At 41.8% G+C, this 21,685-nt stretch overlaps 1 protein-coding gene across 4 annotated transcripts in view; it reads right to left on the reverse strand.

Moving 5' to 3' along the window:
- The window catches only part of pcdh9 (protocadherin 9), a 322,243-nt gene extending 300,865 nt beyond the window's left edge, over positions 1 to 21,378 (reverse strand). For 3 of the 4 annotated variants that reach the window (XM_033619770.2, XM_033618943.2, XM_033617315.2), the window contains exons 1-2: positions 20,580 to 21,377; positions 16,973 to 20,120 (exon numbers count right to left, since the gene is read on the reverse strand). In XM_033619770.2, coding sequence (XP_033475661.1) covers positions 16,973 to 20,008 — 3,036 coding nt within the window. In that variant the 5' untranslated portion in view covers positions 20,009 to 20,120; positions 20,580 to 21,377. Of the gene's footprint in view, positions 1 to 16,972; positions 20,121 to 20,579 lie in introns of all 4 variants that reach the window. The other variant, XM_033618159.2, reaches the window with a different exon arrangement.
- Between the last annotated feature and the right edge of the window lie 307 nt (positions 21,379 to 21,685).

Consider the following 21,685-nt stretch of genomic DNA (forward strand, 5'->3'; position numbering starts at 1 on the left):
AGCAGTTGTGGCAGGAAATAGAAAATAAATCTGGGTGCATATATCCATTATCAGGGCACGTTATCGTCAGAGGGGAGTCTGCGGAGAGAGAGGAATCCAGGCTGGGTCTCTATGTGCGCCGTAAGATAGGGGAAACCAATTTTCACCTCTTTCCTCCTCATCCCCATCACACTACTTGATTCAGCCCTCGCTAACTCTGCACAACCAGGACTAAATCACTTCATCTAAATAAGCTAGCCAAATGTTTTACACCTCTGCATATTACTGAGTGGCGATAAGGTGCTGGTTCACCATTCCGTGCAAAGCATCTCTTCTTCTTTCCCTTTTTTTGTCCGCTGCGCAGCCCTAACAAAGATGAGCAGGACTGTAAGCTTCTGTGCATGCCAGGGCTGCAGAGATAGAAAAGTGCAAAAATAAGGAGGTGAGAGTATTTTAAAACCCTGCCATTTCTTATACCCTCGACGATAAAACAACAGACAAGCCATATTTTATGTTTGCGTTAAATATTCCCATGTGCGGCACCTCTATGACAGCTTATTCTCGGGCAGATTTATCACAACCCTTATCTGCTCAACTCACCAGACAAAGGCAAGGCTCACAGCTTACACTGTAGCGTACTGATGCCTGAGGCACAAGAACAAAGCATACAATCAATACAAATCTGCAGTCTATATATTGAACAGGAGTGGGTTGACACACATCCTTCCAGTAGCCATACATCACAACTTCCTATTTAATTAGCTCCCTGAAGAGCATTATATGTCTCCTAATTCACTCATATCTCTCATTGTACTCTCCGCCAGAGAACATCATGTGCCATCCGCGCTAACTGTTGTTGCTCTTTGTTGTGGTGATGAAGGGAATCTATTAATGATGTAGTACAGATTTAAGGAAATATATAATTAGTCTTAACACCAATTAATCAATGTTCTTCATCCAGTTCACCATGGGAAATAATTTATCCTTAATTCTATGATCTGCTACGGTTCAATCAGAAAGATCAAACCTCTCCCTGCGTTAATACCCAGACAGCTCAGGCTCTCATCTAGAGCAAGATAGGTTTTATTTTGAGGTTTATGAGCACACAGGCACTCTCCGATTTATAGGCAATGGAACAAATCTGGAAAGTGCCACCGCATGATATCATATGGAGTCACAAACCCAAGTTTATGACTTAAGGTTATATTTTTGGAAGCGCTGTCCGTGCTCATAAAGCAAACAATAATGTTGTATGTCGAAATGTCCCTTTTATTTTCATGTTATTCATTACTAAGTGATTACATGGAAATCCTTCAAAATCCCCATAAAATCATATTTGTGCTTTTATTCTTAGCCTAATGTGCTTCTTGTATGAATCCATGTGGAACCAACTATCCTATCGAGTCCTAAGAAGACTGTAACTAAATATCATATTTATCTGCCTAAAAGGCTGAAAAGTATCAGCTGAATTTCAATCCTCTGTCAAAAACGATCATACAGAGACGCATAAAGATCTCTTTCTCTTGGTATGAGTATGTTTTCAACCCCAGCAATTCTCATTTATATGTTACTAAACTGGTCCCTTAATTATGTTGTTGTGGCAACGTAATCGCTGCCGGGATTATGTTCAGAGGCATTTCTTTTAAGTAACACTACATTCAGGTTCCAAATACACTTCAGAGAAAGGTGGCAGGCGTACAAAGTGCAGGACGTTGACACCGGAACCTTTGGTTTACATCCAGACCTCTGTCTTAGGTTTAAGGAATACAATTACTTTGGATAAGGTTACGGAAAGATTGTGATTTTGGTTACAATTCATGCATGCACTATAGTTCTCACAGTTTCCAGCTGCCATGGTATCTATGCAATCTTCTACTATAAAATGCTTAAGTGCAATGGGACATACATGGAATCAGCGGAGGGAGATACAGAATGCAGAAATCTCAGAGTAAAGAAGGTCAGACTAATAAATAAATAAAAATAAACAGAAGAAAAAATGGGGGATGGGGGCGCATTAACAATCTTATTGCAGGGTTCCACTCTTCATAAATCTGGGTCTTCGTCACCTAATTGCAGATGTGATCTGTTCCATGTCAAACTGTTCCTATACCTTCTAAATCTAGATGTTGTATGTTGGATGTACAGGTTTTAACCATTCATTCATTCATTTCCCATAACCGCTTATCCTGTTCGGGGTTGCGAGGGTGTTGGAGCCTATCCCAGCTGACATTGGGCGAGAGACAGGGTACAACCTGAACAACACATTCTCACTCCGACCTTGTCACATATTGACATTTTGGTCATGGACTTTCCACGTCCACATACATGCAAGGTACCCTGGGTGCGTTGGTTGTTGTGCTCTGGGACACAGTGTCAAGTTCTCTTCTTCAAAGATACAGAAAGAGAGAAACACCAGCAGTCATCCCATCACGACAAACATATTTACAGATACTGAACACAGTCCAGCTTTCCTTTAAGGCCAACACATTCTCACTCCTCTGACCTCGTCACATATTGATGTTTGGTCATCAACTTTCCACATCCACATACCCTAAGGTAAGGTACCCTGGGTGCGTTGGTTGTTGGCGTTCTGGGACACTGTGTCAAGTTCTGCCTTTTACATTCATTGTCAGAGAAGGAACAAGAAAAGGAAATTTTAGATTGCTAAAAGATTACATTCAGTCTCTTTCAAAATAAACGCACTACATTGGTACAATACCGCGAACTGACATTTTTTTCCATCAACAACAAACACCCATGGTTAGGTTTAGGAAAAAAGAACAGGGTTGGCTTTAGAATCTTACGGGATGTGAACATCGCTCTCTCAGGTGAAAGTTGGTGTTTGTTAGACCCATCCACCACCCCTCCCGCACACTCCACTCACTGCATTTCCCCTTGACATCGTTAAATTATAACAGCAACCGGACGCGTATCATGCTGATGTTAAAGGACGTCTTTTTTCGTTGGTTTCTGACACTGCAAGTCACTGCTCAAGCATGGAATTTCAACGACTCTGGAGTGAGACCGGGCCCATCTGGACAGGTGGCCAGACTATCACAGGGCTGACACATAGAGACAGACAACCATTCACGCTCACATTCACACCTATGGGCAATTCAGAGTTTTAAGGTTAGGGTTTCAACCATCTAATTGTAATACATTTATATGCAGCATTCAAGAGTGTGACAGATATATTTTGGCCCTACTCTTGAAGCCTTCAGAAATGGCACTGAGGAAGATCACCTTTGGATCTTTGGGGATGTCATCACGGAATAAGTGATTTTGTTTACATTTCAAAAGAACAGAAAGGGTTAGTTGAGGTAAAGGAGAGATCTTGAGGTCATTTAAATGTTAATCAAAAAGGTAATAAAATAATGCTGTAGTCACAAGGAGTGGATACTGTATCATAAGACTGACTTTTGCCGTAAAACAACTAAAATACTTTTTCAGTGAAAATTTTACTGATACGTTTAATATCAACATGCATTTCTTTATTGTGTAGAAAACATAATTTGCTCGGCATTACTTTCCCTTCAAAATATATTTGCCATTTCACATCAGCTGTATTTAAATATAATTTCTAGGACCGCACTCTTTTTAATATATATATTCATCCTGGGTAGATTTGCTGAGTGCTGGTTTCCAGGAATATCCCTCTCCACACTAACACAGGTTCACACATCTACACCTGGAAGCTACCCAGTACAACTCGGTCTTATCCACTGAGCGACCCCAGTGGAGCAAGCGAGGGTTAAGTGCCTTGCTTAAGGGCAACCCAGTGGTGGTTTCTCTTCCCCAGTCTAATTTATCCTGCCTGTCCAAGGATCGACCCAGCAACCCTCCGGTCGAAAGTTCACTCCTGCAACCTTTAGGCCACTTTCTCTTTCTTTGGTTATGCACGGTTGTATGCATATGTCAGTCTGTCTTTGGAAACAAAAGGGAAATAGAGGAATAACATTTGCCTGAGGCTCCCAGCGGTGCGACCACTGCACCTTCCCTCAATAAAGATCTTAAACATACATTACAGTGGATGGGCTTTCCCCTCCCTGCAACAGCACTGCATAACTCACTGCTGTCCTGAAGGATTCTGGGCTGTTAAGGGTGAAAATGAAAATAGTTTCTCTCTTTGTCTAGAGCCAAATACATGAGGGGATTAAATCTGAGAAGCACGCTCACCTTTCCTCAGTTCTTCACCCCCAAAAGGGAAAATATGAATGACTACATACTGGTTAAGGAAAGATTACACTAGAGGAAAATGTCAGCGGGACTAGACCACACTGTCACTAGCGGGAGATATGACAGCGTGTGCATGAGCAGCAGAAAAAAAAAAAATTACAAGGCTCAAACTCTTGGGCCCTTTTTCAAGTGTATGACTGATCCTGATTTTAATTCAGTGCAATGGCGTCGGGCAGATGCCTAATTTAGTGAAGCTCCGAGCCAACGCTCTATGTTCAAAAAGCACCTGTCAATTCATGCGAAGATATGAGAATGTAGCATATGTAAGCATATTCGGTGGAGTGAAAATACGTTTGCTAAAAACTAAAGTCAGCTATTCAGCCTGCTTTAGCAGAAAGATCACATTAGAGACTGCTTATCTCCTGTTGTTCCGGTTATTACTGCATTTACCTCTCAGCTGTTTAGCAACCTGGCCTTAAAGTTATCAAATCACTTACTGTTTTCATATTCTTGATATTCAAGATTGTTCTTTTTTATGTACTCTAAGTACTGCATCATATAAAGTTCTGCTTTAAGCATATGTGTACTAACAATAATAATAATTAATATTATTGCTACCGATCTCAACTGTAACCTCCTGCCTTCAGTCCTCAGTGTGCACAGAAAAGCTGCATAAAACACACTCATATTTATCAAATGCTCTCCCTGCTGTGTGTACACAGATCTCTCTGACTGGAAAGGGTGCAGTGCTAAGATGTGGCAAAGAGAACAGGAACCTCTCAGGGGGACTTTTTTATTTGGAGCCTTAATCTTTTCAGCACATTAGAGGTCTCCACCGTGTCTCAGCAGAGTTCAATAATATTTATAAATGTGTGCATTCACAGATTTTGCTCCTAGTGCAAATAAATAGTTGTAGCCTACATACTCTGCCCCAAAACTGTACAGATATGATTTCCAAGTGAGAAGAAGTAGAGTGCAACCGAGTGCATGTAATCAGCAACTGTTACTTACCCATTAATGCATCCGTACTAATAATCCAATAATATCAAATGTAATCATATAACAATCACAGAGGTCACTTTCTGCAGAATGACTATTACTACTGTTGATACTTTTTTACTTTTACTTAACATTTTGGATGCTGGACTTTCTCTACAGTGGACAAGGACTCCAAAAACTGAGAAAAAATCTTGATGAATTGAATTAAAGGGGAATCACGCTTAACAACAGCAAAACTATATGAAAAACATCTGCTTACAAACACTCATGCAGTGTAATCCAAGTCTCACTTACCCAGCCGTATGCTCAGTACTTCCTAAACACATGCATTTTTCTGGCCACACAGACACAACCTCAAGTAAATAGATTAGATTAGATTCTCATCCCAATTTTGAATCTCATTTTAATTCATTAACAAAATCTGTATTTCATTATTTACGCAACATAGCTAAGATACAACTACCAGGGTTTTAACAAAAACTAAAACTAAAGACCATATAACTCCTGTTTTACGTAGCCTACACTGGCTTTCAGTATCTTTTAGAAGTGATTTTAAAATCCTTCTATTGGTTTTTACGGCCTATGTCACAGATTCCCTATCACCTTATGTCCTTGCACGAACCCTGAGATCCTCCACAGCTGCTCTTTGAACTGTTCCTACTGTCAAAAACCTTTGGGGATGCTTCTTTTAGCTGCTATGCCCCCAAAATATGGAACGCCCTACCTTTAAATATTGGACTTGTTGGTTCAGTGGACAGTTTTAAACAACGACTCAAACCATATCTTTATAATATAGCCTATAACTAGCAGCTATCTGTTTTAATATTCTTAATATGTATTTCTCTATTTGATTAATTAACTGATGGTTTAATTAATTTATTCTTATTCTCATTTCTCCTTTAATGAGTGTTGTATATTTGTATGGTTTTATTTCTTTGCGTTTGTCTCTGCTGCTGAATTGTAAACCACTTTAAGCTGCATTCTGTACATGAAAGGTGCTATGTAAGTAAGACTGTGCTATACTTCCACACTTAGATATATACATATGAGCTCTACTTGTGCAGAGTTCAAACTCTGCCATGCATGAGACTGTATTGACGTGTTTTAAATTGTAATGTTTTAGCAAAAATGCATGTTTTTGGGAAGTATTGAGCAAACAACTAGATAAACAAGACTTAGATTATACTGCACGTGTTGTGTGAGAGTTTGTAAATGGATGTATTGGTATAGTTCTTAAATGCAGTCTGAGTTTACTCCCCATTCGTGAAGAATGTTCACTGTGGAGGCATGTGAGAAAAATAGTTTTTTTTCATGAGTTAGCGGTAACATTCTGTGAATAATTGGTATACAAGTGTTCATTTTGCAGGTGAAGTATTCCTTTAACTTTTAATGGATTCATTTGACTATGTTGTATTTCTACTTTAGCCAAGTTAAGGATCTGAAAACCTCCTGAAGCACTGCGACAGAGTCATAAGTTTGACCACCTGTGGGTCATCAATCAATCTCCTTCACTGGCTTACTATACATACCGATGCGTAATGGCTATGCATAATGAAACAAGGGCTGGCTTTGAGGACATCGCTGGTGGAAGCAAGGACAGAATTAATCTGGTTTCTGTCCAAACAAGGTTAAAAAGGCATGTGACATCATCCCTGTGAGGATAATTGTTGGAGTGGATGTTATGCTCTGTCATGTGCACTCAATTTCAGGATGACAAAGTTGTATAACAGAACAATGTGAACACAGGGGTTTATAAATCTGCTGAAAAGACTGTGTACGCTCATTGCTGTGCATACATACACAGGCTTTCTGTGTGACATCAACACAGAGTGAATGCATCTGCTCGCTGGAGCGGTTCAGTTTAAATCTTTTGTGTGGCTTTTGTCTTGTGCGCCGTCTCTTTTATTTGCCTCCTCATTGGCAAAACTTATATGTAACATTTTGCCACTGGCATGTAAATGGAACAAATTCTTTGCATAGAGAAATGAGTCTTTTCACTAAGCAGACTATGCATATAGAGGTCACATCCAAGTCCATCTCTAACTTGTCTGCCTGCAAATATACATAGTCTGTGCGAGAGCAGAAAAGCTGAGCAGCAGCAAATTCAGTTGATAGCGTAGCATTTTCAAAGATCCATGTTATCTACAGTTTCACTGTCCCACATGGATTCTACGAAATTTGGAAATCTGGCCACATGAGATTGGGAGACACTGACCACAAATTCTGATAACATGTTCAGAGATGCAGTGCTCGCATTGCCTTTTCCTCCCCTTTCTCTGGAAAAGGACGGGCAATATGATTATGCTTTAGGTCACAAGTCAGATTCCAAATCCCAGTCAGTACGTGCACACAGCTTTTTGAAAGTGACCATATAGATGAGGTCAAACTTTAAAGCCTATATTTATTTATTTATCCTCTTTTTTCCCTCCCCACATCCTCACTCAAATGAAGACTAAGCTCTGCTTCTGGCTTTCAAACGGAGTGGACAGATTAAGCTGAGTTAGGCCTACTTTCCATAGATGTGTTGGCGTGGCACTTCCATCCACACCCCCCTCCCTCCCTCCCTCTCTCCCCCTCCTCCTCTTGCTCTTGCTCTTTCTGCAAAAACCAGTTAAGAGGTGACGCATCTTTCCTTGTGACACTAGAAGGTAGCTGGAGATTAATAAATGAAAGTGTCCCTTTAAAAAAGTGAAAAATAAGCAATATTGTTACAACAGTATTTCTTGTCCTTCACATTTCATAGATATCCACAACATACATTTTGAGTGTGTTACTGTTTGTTACTGATAGTGCTGGTGGTGGTGATGATGATGGATGATGATGGTGTGGGTTAGGAAAGTCCAGCTGTTAATGTCACTGTTGGTAAAACTGTAGCCACAAGATTGACATTCAAATTTCGTGATACAGGTTTTTGCATGTATTTTTGTAATTAAGAGCTGTTCAGTTACACCTGCCTCCACTGCTCCACCAATTAGGATTAAATCTTAATTAGATTAAGTGTGCAAGAGTGAAGAAACAACAACAACAGCAACGTGCAGGAGTGGAGTACTTCAAGACTTTGTTTTAAGATCCAACCATAAACAGAATTTAAGGGGTCATTTTCCTGTTTATCTTTCTTACTCAGAGTCAGACAAACTCATGGAAGACTTTTATTTTGAGGTAGTTCTAAACTAATGTAGGATGATTTGATGAGTAACTGTGAAAACAAATTGTTAAAGGTTCACATTCTTTTCCAGTGTGACTATACTTACAATCACATGCTCATATGTAAGAGATTTTGGTTGTTGTAATGGTTCTATCTATCCATCCGCATTGTGAAGACATCACTTCCTCGTACTAGGGCTCGGCAATACATCAATATTATATGAATAGCATGATGTGAGACTAGATATCATCTAAGATTCTGGACATTACAGTATCTTAAGTGTCGCCTTTTCCTGGTTTGAAAGGCTGCTTTACAGTAAAGTGCTGTAATTCTTTTTAAATTATCAGACTGTTCTAGCTGTTCTTTTATTTGCCCACCCACCCCCTTAGCCTCATTGCTGATGATTATTTATCAAAAATTTCATTCTGTAATATTTTGTGAAAGCACCGGTGTCAACCCTACAATATTGTCCTAACATCGATATTGTGGTATTCGGTCAAAGATATTTGATTTTTTTCCATATTTCTCAGGCCAACTTACAATTTCGAAGAAGTAAGAAATAAAGGTCAAAGTGGGACTTCAGCACCAAAAAGACTGTAACTTTGGAAGATTAGCAGGGCTGTTCTGATACAGTTTTTGCTTCCCAATACAGATTCTGATACTTGAACTTGTGTATTGGCCGATAAGCGTACCGATCCTATACCATGGGGTTAAAAAAAAACAACAACTGTATTCTATGTTTATTGATAAACTATGTAATGTCAGATTGGTGCAAAGGCTCACTATGTTCCAGTACCAGGTGCAGCTTTATGGGCAGGCATTCTCAATACTTGTATCGCTATCAGTATCTCTAAATATTACTAACGTGAATGTCTCACTTGGACTTGAAGCCAAGCATATATTTTTGCATGAAGTAAGGACTTTGGATTTTGGCCCACCCTCAATGGAGTTGTGATATTCACTTCACAACTCACAGCAGTAATCATTAATCCATCATTGGCAAGAAAGGAACATATCAGCATGTGAGTTTTGTTTTAAGACAGACTTGAAAAAAGCTTTTCTTTATGCTAACTACCAACCCATTAAAATCTGAGCATCAGATGTTGGAGAGCAGCTGCTAACTTGATCCCATTGACATTCATGTATTTAGGTCAGCAAGTCCATCGTCACATTCAGCGTGCCTTCAAACTGCACACAAAGACATCGATGTGTTCTTGTGACTCGCTGAGAGGGGAAAATTCCCCCCAAACCAATCCACCCCTTTAGATTAACTTTGAATTAAAATTCCACTGTAAGTGAATTATTACATTGGCTGTGTGTCAGTGACTTTGTGTGCCTCATTTCAAATATTGGATTCAGTCAAACCGGAAAATCTGTTTGCTTCTCAAAATACACAACTTGGCATTATAATCAGCCGCAGCACTTGTTTACGGGGAAATGCTGATTAGAACTGGTTCACACGTAGTCACTTGACTGATCCCAGTTTATACATAATGTTTTATCACAACATCACAAAAAAAGGAGAACAAACGGACGAATTAAAAACAAGAAAAGGAAGGAATCTCTTTGAAACATTTATTATGAAATTATAAAGGTAGAATAGCACTGTTCAAATAAAGCTTTTTTAAAACAGAATAGGAGTTGCAGTGTACTGAATAACTGGCAGAGTTTATTTCAGATGTAATTAATGTATACCCAGCAATGAAATCAAATAAAAAAAAAGGAAAAGGAGAAAGCAGGGCAAATAAATAAAACAAACGGAAAATAAAACAAGTCCATTATTGTTTAACACAGCACATTAGGCAAGATTACCAGGAGTTCAATTTACATGAAACATCTCATATATACAAGAAAGATTTACATCGATGAGGGTTACAGAGTCTTTGTGAGCTATGGGGCCCAGTGGCAAAGCAGTCAATGGCAGTCACATTTCAAGTCAAGTGTGGCTCTTTGCTTGAGGGGGATTTTGGCTGGCAATGCCATTATCACAACTATTAGTCTAGACACTGGCACACGCTAGTGACAGAGCAGCGGCCTGTGTGTCACTTGACACAACAACCCAATGACAAGGACACGTCTCCCTCTGGGTTTGTCATGTCAGGACATACAGCACCACTTTGCCCATCTTTTACACACACCCTCGTCTCTCCAGTGATAAAGGGAGAGAAGACGGTAACGGGAAGAAAGTGGGGCTACGTGCTGAACACAAAGCACCCTCATCTGTCACAAATGATCAGAACACAAAGGTGAACACAGCCTTGGTGATTTAACATTGCATGTAACTGCATTGACCCCGATAAAACATGGGTGAAAGGTGTGGGCTGGAGACGGGGGAAAGATAAGGAGTGGGTGGAGGGGCCAAGTGAGGAGTGGAGAGGAGAGATGGGTCGTCAGGGTGGGAGTGGGAGGGGAGGGGGGAGAGGGGCATTCAAACAATGAAGTAGCATCATAACTTCATCTTTTTATATCATTTGTTTTTTCTCTTTTGTAGACAAGCAAGTAGTCAAGAAACATTTTCTTCCACCCTCTACTCTTATATTTAAGGTAAAATCTGAGAGATTTCAGATGAGGTGTTGATACCGTAAGTGTTTCTTTAAGCTGCAGTTTGTCTTTTTCTCACCATGCAGTGTTAGAAAAATTATGAAGCTAGTATGTCAACTTGATTGATTGCCTTAGAAAAACGGGAAATGTGTTTTGTGGATTAGTGAAAACATGGAGATGAATTAAGTAATGACAGTCCCACAAAAGCCACAATGACTTTGTGTTTTTTTTAGCGCATGCAAAACATTAATTTCACAAAGCAAACCCCCTGAAGATTGATCATCAATCAATTCGCTTTGAGAAATTGCAGAAATGGATGATGAATTTGAGATAAATGGGTTGCCAGCCCTTACATGATGGACAAACAACAAACCGAGAAGAAAAAATAAAATCACATCCGCACGCACACGTAAGACCTTTTGATACATGACGATATTTGTCATTATCAAAACTGTACAATACAAATTTCCAAAGAATAAAACAGTGTAATGATGAGGAAAGGTGTCTCAACATATGTATGGAAATGGTTAAGAGACAGAAATAAAAATAAAATGTTCACAGAAAAAAATTATAAAAAAAAAAAATCAAATGTAATTCCTGGTAATTTGCCATCATCTGTGTTTTGGCAATACTGTCCCTGGCAGTTAGAGACAACAAAGAAAGAAAAAAACAAAAGGCTATAAATAAATAAATATATAAATATATTAAAAATCAGTAGCACTTCATTTTTCTCAACAGAGGAAAATAAAAACATATAAATGAACTCCACAGTTCAGCCAGTGTACCAACAGGGAGCTTTGATTTATTTTGTTGTTTTGTGCAGACAAAACTGGATCCCCCTTGGGGCAATAATCTACTCTGGTAGCACTCACACCCACTACCTTAGTATAGCCCGCAATCCATTTCATTTCCTTTTACCCACCTAGACATAGAAGACATGACAAGTTTTTTAAAGAAATACAATGTTCTCTGCAGTAAAGAGCCCTGCAAATCCTCCACTGATGATTTAAAGCTTTGATAGAAACTTCACTCGCAGACTTATTGGCTTACGATCTCCTGATAGCTACATTTGTTTTGAGGATCTGCTACATTTTACTCAGTAAGACAATGCAGTATGGGTTATTCTCCTTGCGTCTACCGGTAGTTTGATTAATCATTTAACTGATGTTGGCAGCAGACCCAGTTGCAGACAACACAGAATCTGCTCAAAGATTGCGTTGATTAAATTCTTTGTAGTTTATTTGTCCAGTTTAAGCATTTATTCATACGCACAGCAGTGGTGAGACAAGTCGGCGTCCTTATTTTCAATCCACTGGAGCATCTTCAGTCAAAAGCGCCACGGACATGTACAGTATGAGTGATCACAAACACAGCATCCCGAAGAAGTGACAGGATAGCTGAGGAGAAGGATGTATGATCACAGTCGGCAACAATCACTGGCCTCTCTCCATCTTCCTGTTTCATACCGCCAAACTCTGTGTCAGCACAACCCAGAAGATATTGCAACAGACTTTTCCCCTCAGGTGCAACATTGTCATAGTTCATTAATCTTCTCAAACTTCTCCTGCTGCCATCAGCCCCCGTACGTACTACTAATCCCCTTATTAATGTGGCAAATGAACCTGCACAAGAAGGACGACTCCCCCAAGGCTCCATAATTACAATGGTCTGTACAAACTCCTGTTTGCATAGAATGTCCATTCATTAAATGTACTGACAAGACAACTTCAGGAATACCCTGCTAAACATTCCCTGTTTCTTCCTCACACATCTCTCTCTCTCATCCTGCTCTTTAAACTGAATCTTCTGTAATATCTAATTGCCTGCTCATTTTTATTTGTCGGCTGATACTGTAACACAAGTCTCTTTTCATTGCAGTGGTCACAACAAGAGGGAAAATGATACATGAGCTGGACACAGACAGAAGAATTCAACACTGTATTATCTCGATTAAGTCAACCTCATATGCATATGTTGTCAGATGTTCTATATGTGCTCTGACTATAGTGAAGCTGCACAAAAGGGAGCTGCTGTACTGTGTCCCCAGAGCTGAAAGCGTGGTCTGTGCTGCAGGAGAGCACATCAGAGCAGTGTGGGCTAACTGAACTGTAGGTGCAGACTTTCACTCAGCGCTTGCATCTTTTCCGCCATGCAAGAAAAAACACTAATAACCCACAGCAATTAAGCCTTTTTGCACATGAGGTGTTCAGGCCACATGGATGCACAACTGAATGTCCCATATAAGGGCCCATAATCGTGCATCCTAGCAGATAATGTATATTACCATAAGAAAGCGAGGGGAAAGAGGACCCATCTTGTGTGTCTGTGAGAATGCACACGTGAATCTACATACTAACTCAAGAGACAGTAATCAGCCTTAAACTCACATTCACCACGGGATTCATCCAAGGTTAATGGCGAGGAGTGAGAATTTACAATACGGATTGAAATCGATTTTTCATACACCATCTCCATGACTACTCTCAAACCCCGCACCCTCAGTTAAACCATGTTAATGTGTCCATAACATGAGCCTTGGGATCTGGCGCACACTACATGGTTAATGCGTAGCCACTGGGCTCGTGTTATGTTAGTGAACCACATCTCTGTCTCCCCGTAAGACTACTGAAAGGAAGAAAGTAAGACTGATGGTGAAACGGCTATGATTATACTTGGTTTCTTAGATGCTTGTGTTGCCTTGTGAAACTAGGACAGTGTTTTCATGCTTTTTTCCTCAGTGTTGTTTACACTAATGTATGTCCCTGGAGGGTAAATAATAAGTGGGAAAAAAAAAGAAAGGCAAGGCAAGGATTGCTTCTATTGCTATCAGCAAAGTTTGGGGTCTCTATAAAGCTGATTCCACCAGGCATTCGTCTGTGATGACACTGATGTAGATGTCTGCTATTTCTATTCCCTATGTTCTGTGTTATCTGACAGGAAGGCACCGCTGAAACCTGCGTGCTTTGCTGTTGTTCTCCCCCCTCTCTTTCTCTGCACCTTTTCTGTTGATCAATTTCCTTTCAGTTTCCTTATTTATTTATTGATCGGTGCTGACATTGCACGGACGTGACTCTTGAGAACTGGAACGAAATGGCTTTCAAAATTCTTGGAGAGAAGGTCAATTTTAAAAGCTATTTTCCCTCAGCTGAACACATTTCTTTCTCTTGAACGTCCTCTTTCGCTTAATTGCTTATTTCACGTCAACTTCAGGCAACAATGGGTGATTGATGACTGTTTGTTACTCATAAGGCAACAACGTAAATGCTGAACTTCATCATTCTATCATATCCCCTTTGTGATGCTTTTTTTGGCGGAACAATTCAGCGCCTTAGCTTGTCCTGAATGCAGCACATCAAACCAGGTTTTAAAACTGAAAAATAACTGGTAATAACTCCAGATAATATTGACATATTTTTATCATCTATGTATGTATAAGAAATCTTTTAATAATGCAGTTCTTATCTTTTTCCAACGCGCTCCTGCTCTGCTGGGAATATGATATGATAATCCTGTGATATTACCTTTTGGATATACTGTCTGTTTAAAGAATCACTCAAAGGTAATTGGTATTTTTGGGGGGGTTCTACTTGTTTGTTTTTTTTAAATTACATCTCCTCTCTGTTTTTATTCAAAGCGCAGGCAGAGTTCAAAAAGAAACTGCACATGCTGGATGAGCGTCCACTTATCAATACTCATAAAATAGAGATGACATGCACATGTCAATACAGCTGCGCGCACTGAGCAAAACAATCAAAATATGGATGGAACAATGGCAATGGAGAACGCACCCCCGCTTTATCCAGTCAGTGCAGTGGGTGCAATCGTTTTACCACAATCAATAACTGCCATTTAACCTCAAATCTGAAGTGGGATCCTTATCGCTGAGATGATTTGGAATAATTACGACTGAGACCCAAGCAGATAGTCTTCATTACAAATCTCCAAAGAAAGATATTAGCAAAAAGTGGAAAGGTAGAAAATTACTTTTTCTCTCTAATAATAAGGAAATGGAGATAAGAAAGCATACCCTTGTATGCAGTCAAATATATTAGTGCATATTAATTGGTGTATTTCATAGACATTGCTAAAGGGAAGGATATCTTACTTCCCCTGGAGTATTCATGGTAGTGGCTTTTGTCTGGATCTAAATGATTCAGTATAATCAACACATAAATACCAGTTTGATTATGAATTTATGACATGACATGATTATAAGATGCTTATGTTTCATGTTCCATGTCTAAAAATGGGTGAGGATGAACCACCTGAGCTGCTTTGTGTCATTAAGGTGTGAAAACAAAGTAGATTTAGACTGAGGCACAACTCGAGGTCAATTCCAACTTGCTGCTCCTGCATGGATTATGCTCTGTACAAGTACACAGAAAAGTATGAATCAAATTGTACATAACATTTCAGAGTGTGAGCCAAAGTATCTGCAGCAGCAAATCATTTATATTATCAATGGCACTGCTGGCTCTGTTTGTGTGCTTCTTTGAATCATTTGTCAGAATTATTGATCCTAATAAATCCTGTGTGGTATTGTGGGGTGACTGCATGAATCAATGAAGTTGTGCTTACAGTATAGTGTCATATCTCATGTGTCCTGCTCTAGGGTTGAATACCCCCTGACGCCCACCGCCACCGCCACCCATTTCATCACCTTGTCTCATCTCTCTGTCTCTCACACACATCACCAACCACACACACACACACACACACACACGCACACACGCTCACAGCACCAGCGCCTGGCAAATGACGCCAAACTGAATGCCTCTTTTGACTGCTACCTCTCACACAGAAACACATTAAATGCAACCCCAGATGCAGTGACCCGGAGGTATGCATCGATAGGAGTCGCACAGTGTCACCCCTGTAATTCCACTCTCTCTTCCGGAAAGATCTTATCACTCACATCTCTAACTGCCATTATCAATCTTCCCTGTGCAGCCTCTACATCATTAGGCAAGAGTATTTCACTAAGAACACCAACATAGGTTTCACTCCTTTCTTCTCCTCCCTTGCATTTAAGTCCACTGCAGGTTGGCGTAGTGCCAGGCTGTGCCATGCAGCGCAACACTGCCACCTAAAGGTTCAGTACCACCACCCGTCAAGCCTGACCCACTGACAACACTCTCACTCTGCCTCCCTTTTATTTCCTCCCCTCTGCACACTCTCCTCTTCCCTCATCTCTGCTGCTCCCCGTATTTGTCCACGTGTGTTCCAACTGTGTGTTGTGTAGTGGTGCTTTATTAGCAGAAAAATTAATAAGGCTTTGATAAAAAAGCAGCATGGATTACGTTGAAATTTGAGGCTCATTATTGGCTAATCCTTTTTGAATTGGATGTGTATCAAGTTCCAGACAAGCTTCACTCAGTTCGCTAGTGTGCTTTGAGAGGAGGCATTTAATTCGAGCTTAGATGATGTGGCAAAGCCTACAGTGACATTCACAATGCCACCCCGGCAGACTAATTATTGACTGTTGTTATTGCTGCAGGTGCTGAAAAGGTTACAAAGTCTTTTGTGATACAACAATACACACCAAAAACAAATAAACGAACAAAAAAACATGAATACACTCAGAGTTTCATGAGAGAGAGAGGTGAAAAGTCAGCTTTTTTTTTGTTTTTGTTTTGGGAAGAATGTGTGCAGCATTTATCTAGGATGAAAACAGTAATCTGAGTAGATAGGCAAGAAAAAAATGTTTCTTTCACAAAGAACATTGAGTCACAATTAATGTTATGTTGGTACATTTTTACCAGTGATCTAACCTGGGTGCTGAATGGACAAAATAAGGCAAGGCAATCACTCACCCACTTGCATTTTGTTAAATATGAATTAAATATTAATGACAAAACATCAGTCTATAATTATTCCCCCAAAGTTATGCGTGTGATTGTTGAGTCCGTAATCAACTGCATTAATTAGCAGTTGCTTGAGTTACTTTCGCTCTTTTTTTTTTCTTTTTTAAGTTTGAGAAATAGTGGAACTTGCTGAAGCAGTATGTCTCCTGTACTCTTTTCTGTTGCTTCAGTAACTTAGAGTGAGTCTCTAATCTAGACTGGCACTTTAGCACTGTGGCACAGGGCAGTTATAGGCAGTACTTATAGACCAGTAAAAGTGCTCTTTTACCTGCTGTCTGGTGTGCATGGGCCCCTTCGTCTTGAACCCTCCTTGGGAGCTGCACTCTGAGGCACTGAAGTGGTCGGAGCTCGTGGAGGACCTCTTGGAAAGCGTGTCACAGCCCCCAACAAATGTGTTATCCAATGGGAGCTCCTGAATCACGTGATGCTTCTTCACCGAGACCGGCGTGTCGGCCTTGAGGTGGAAGGCCGATTGCGGTGAGGCGGACTTGTAGTGCCGGGCCAGGTCTGGGCTGCTGGGTTTGAAGGTTGTGGTGGGTGTGGCATTCCAATCAAAGCGTCCAATCCCTTGCTCCTCCAGCTCGGTGGGCAGACTGATGGTTCCGTTGATCGGCTCGTGGGCAGGATCGTCAGGTTTGTTCCCCTCGATGGTGACAAAGTTGAGCAGGGAGCTTTTAGGGGATTTCCTTTTCTTGCGCTTTTTCTTCTTGTTCTGCTTGTTCTCTGTGTTGGGTGACATCCACTCCGCCCCCTGTTTTTTCCTCTGTGCAGCTTTGAACCTGGAAGCGTGGCGGCAGCGCAGGAGCACAGTGACAAAGATGACAATAATCACCACTAAGGCGCCGGTAACAAAGGCTATCATTATAGTTAAATAGTCACCGCTTTGATAAGTTTCACTGCTTTCGCCAATGTTTCGGTCAATTGGGGTCTCCATAGTGCGTCGGATGAGATCATAGATGAGTGTAGAGTTACCCACAGTGTCATTGACATATAGAAATACCAGCACGAGCGTATGGAGGGATTTAGGATATCCCAGGTCACTGATATTGACCACTAATCTGTGTAAGCCTATGTCAGTCACTGCTGGTTTTTCCTCCAGAGTAATATTCCCTGTGACAGGGTCAATTCTGAACAGACCTTTGTTATTCCCACTCACGATGGTGTATTTGAGTTCAGCGTTCATCCCTGTATCACCGTCTACAGCAAACACCTCTGCAACCACAGATCCTGGGATAGAGGAGAGTGGGACGAGCTTGAAAGATGTGTTAGAGGGGGGGTAGATGACAATGGGGGTGTTGTCGTTCACATCGATGACATTGATGGTCACCTTGGCGGCCGAGGAGCAAGGAGGCCTGCCGCTGTCCACAGCTCTGACATCAAAAGTGTAGGAGCTCTGCTGCTCCCTATCAAATGACACATTAGATTTTATCACCCCAGAGTAAGGATCCAGTATAAAGTTCTCATTGTCATTCAGTATGGAAAGAGAAACAGCAGCATTTTCACCGGCATCCGAATCTGTCACAGTTATCACCCCCACAGTGCTGTATTTAGGAAGATTCTCCGACACAAAGAACTGAAAGTGGTTGTGTGTGAACTTGGGGTTGTTATCGTTTTCATCCAGCACAGTTACAATGACGGCTGCCTGCGTTTGCAGAGGGGGTGTCCCGTTATCTCTCGCCGTTACAGTGAAGAGAAACCTATCCTGATCCTCCCGGTCAAAAACCCTGGATGCAGTCAGGACCCCCGTTTTGCGGTCGAGATCGAAGAATGATGCATTGGGTCCCAGCTGATAAACTATCTCAGCGTTTTTCCCACTGTCCTCATCCGTGGCGCTGAGAGTAGTGAGGAACAGGTCGCGTTTGTTGTTCTCCATAACAGCCAGCTCAATAACTGGCTGAGTAAAAATAGGCGGGTTGTCATTCTCATCCTCCAGCCTCACTCTTACCAAAGCAGTCTGATTCAAGCTCGGCTTCCCAGAGTCAGACGCTACAATTTTAAAGTTGTATTCCTTGGTCCCTTCGTAGTCAAGCAGCGCAGATGTCTCTAAGAGATACTGGTTATCATACACGGCCTTGAGATGGAAGGGCACATCCTTCTCTATAAAACAAATGACCTTGCCGTTGATGTCAGTGTCTTTGTCTGACACTGTGATGAGAGCTATCTTGGTATTGATGGGATCCTTCTCCGAGAGGAAAACAGTCCCATTAATGGGACTGATTATGTATCTCAGGTCTATATTAGGTGGATTGTCATTAACATCAGTCACATTTATGGTAACAGTGGCTCTGGCTGGACTGGAGCTGCCATCACTGGCTAAAACAGAGAGCTTATGAATTGCAGTCTCCTCTCTGTCCAGGAGCCTCTGCACTGTAATTAGGCCAGATGTTGTGTTTAATGCAAAGAGTCTTTTCGTTGCAGGAGACACCTGAGTCCCAAATACGTAGCGTATCTCTGCATTTGCCCCTATGTCTGCATCTGTGGCCTGGAGCTGCACAACAGACGTGCCAATAGGGGAGTTCTCTGGTATATGCACTTCTATCTGACTCTCTTTAAACACCGGTCTGTTATCGTTGACATCCGTGACTGTGACTTGGAGAATGGCAGTGCTGGATTTCTGTGGACTGCCACCATCCTCCACTTTGATCTTCATCACATATGTATCCTTCTGCTCTCTGTCCAGATTCTGCTGCACAATGAGCTGGGGCCACTTCTCCCCCTCAGGCGTTTCAACTATGTCTAAGCCGAAGGCACTCTGCCCGTTGATCAGCTCGTATTTGTGGACACTGTTGGGGCCAGTGTCTGGGTCAGTGGCAGAAGGAATAGCAAATCGGCTGTTAATGAGCGTGTTCTCGGGGATGGAGATGTTGATCACAGGGGACGGGAACATGGGGGCATTATCGTTTGTGTCTTTGACAATTATTTTGATCTTAATCAGCCTGAAATAATCATTAGGCAGGATGACCACTTCAATTTCAAAGGAGCACTCGCTGTCCTCAAACGAGGGACCGGGGCACAACTTCTCCCTGTCGATTCGGTTTGATGTTGTGAATATCTCGCCTGTGCTGCTCAGAACACGGACCAGTGGGTTATCTCCTGCTTTGGAGACGAGCCGGTACACGAGATTAGCACTTGCTCCGGTGGCAGCATTTGTATGGGAAATGTTTAGGTCCTTTGGTATGTTTCCAATGAGGACATTTTCCTGCAACTCCTCTCTGATGGGGTAGATTAGCTCTTGGGCTATTGAGGGATCGAGCCATATGCAGGCAAGTAGGGCACCCAACAGGTAATAGTCTTTTAGATCCATGACAGCGTAAATGTGTTCCCAGGCTTCACAACTCAAAAGCGTTCTTTCTAAGCAACGTTGATACAGGCAGCGACTCCTTGCATGTGATGGCAGGAATCTTCCACGGACAAACCTACGAATACACGACAGAGTTTCTCTTCAGTGAAATAACTTTGCCATGCACAGTAATCAAATGTCATCAACAAACACCAAAGAGCCGTCTATTGTCCACTTTTACATTGTACACTATAAAATCTGCCCCCAAAGGCCTTTATCAACATTTCATAGAAGAAAGAAATCAACAAAAACACTGCAGCAACCATTTAGGCAGCCATCCATGTCTGTTGCTCCCCTTCTAAATCCTCCACATTTTATGGTCACTAAGAAATTTCCAGCGCCTCGAACCCCCATGGCCAAAAAAACTTCACAACACATTACACACTCTTATTAATTTTACACTTAAATTGCCAAAATTAAAGAGCTTTAGCTGTGTGTGGGCTCCTAAACGAATGAATACGCATGAATGAAGCCTACAAAATGAGCTCAGACAGATTCTTAGTGGGCAACTGAGACCTATTCTTATCATACATACCCAAATCCGTTACAGCGCAGGAGAAAAACTGGAGTGTGTCAGCTCATAGTCTTCTCCTCCAGTGTGCCTGCGAGCTTATTCGGGTAAAGGATATCCTTCTCAGTCAGATCAAGCTTTGGGTCCAGGGAAAAAGAGGCAGGGAAAAAATTATAAAATTCGCCCCGCAGGAGTAATCAGACTCAAGAACAGGTTTTGGCTAAAAACAGCTGGTCACACAAACTGGGGTAAATTAGAGGCTGCATATGTCGCAGTTCCGTTTCCCCCATTTAACTTCAGGAATGGACAGGATCTAATTGTGCGACCTGCAGTGATTGCGGTGATCAGCGTCGCTCTCCAGCAGGCACAGCCAGGTGGTCAGTGGTTTGTGATGTCTTCCATTAGTCCCAAAATCAATGCTCATCTCCCGTACACGTCCCGAGAAAACCGGCGTCTTCTTTTTTCTCCTCTCCTTCTCTCCCTCTCTCTCTCTGTCTCTCCCGGCTACCTGTTAAGGTGAAGGCGCCGACGAGGTGAACGCAAGAGGAGACAGTGATGTCCCGTCATGTTTCAAGTTCACGGAGCTCCATCAGTGATCAGCCGACAGACGCACAAGGTTAAAAAAAAAAAAAAAAGATCATGAAGGCATTTAAGCAACAACAAAAAAGAGAAACCTCAGAGTCGATCCCACTTGGAGAAAGCCAGGCTAAATATTAAGGCTTGTTCTGTGTGACACCGATGCGCAGCGCGTATGTGCCGTTTATCCTTGCACTCTCACTCCCGGAGCAGAATATCTTGCACTAACTCTGTGTAAACCCATAGGAGGGGTGGTGAAGTACACCACACCGACATCCCCCCTCCCACCTCCCACCCCGCCGACCCTCGTCATTGGACACCGCCCCTCTCTTTCAGTGGCGTCGACAGCCCGAGCGGCAACAGGATTGGCCCGGAGTCACGTCACTTAATGCAGACCGGAGGGTTGTCCGCGGTGAGATGCTCCGTGAAGATGCTGCAGGCTGCAGAGACGCTTAACCAAAAACCCCGAGGCTGGAGGAGGAGGAGGAGAAGGAGGGGGGGGGGTGATGATGATGACGAGGATGATGATGATGATGATGAAGCTGCTTGTGCTG

Source organism: Epinephelus lanceolatus, chromosome 2, assembly GCF_041903045.1.
Source record: "Epinephelus lanceolatus isolate andai-2023 chromosome 2, ASM4190304v1, whole genome shotgun sequence".
Classification (NCBI taxonomy): domain Eukaryota; kingdom Metazoa; phylum Chordata; class Actinopteri; order Perciformes; family Serranidae; genus Epinephelus; species Epinephelus lanceolatus.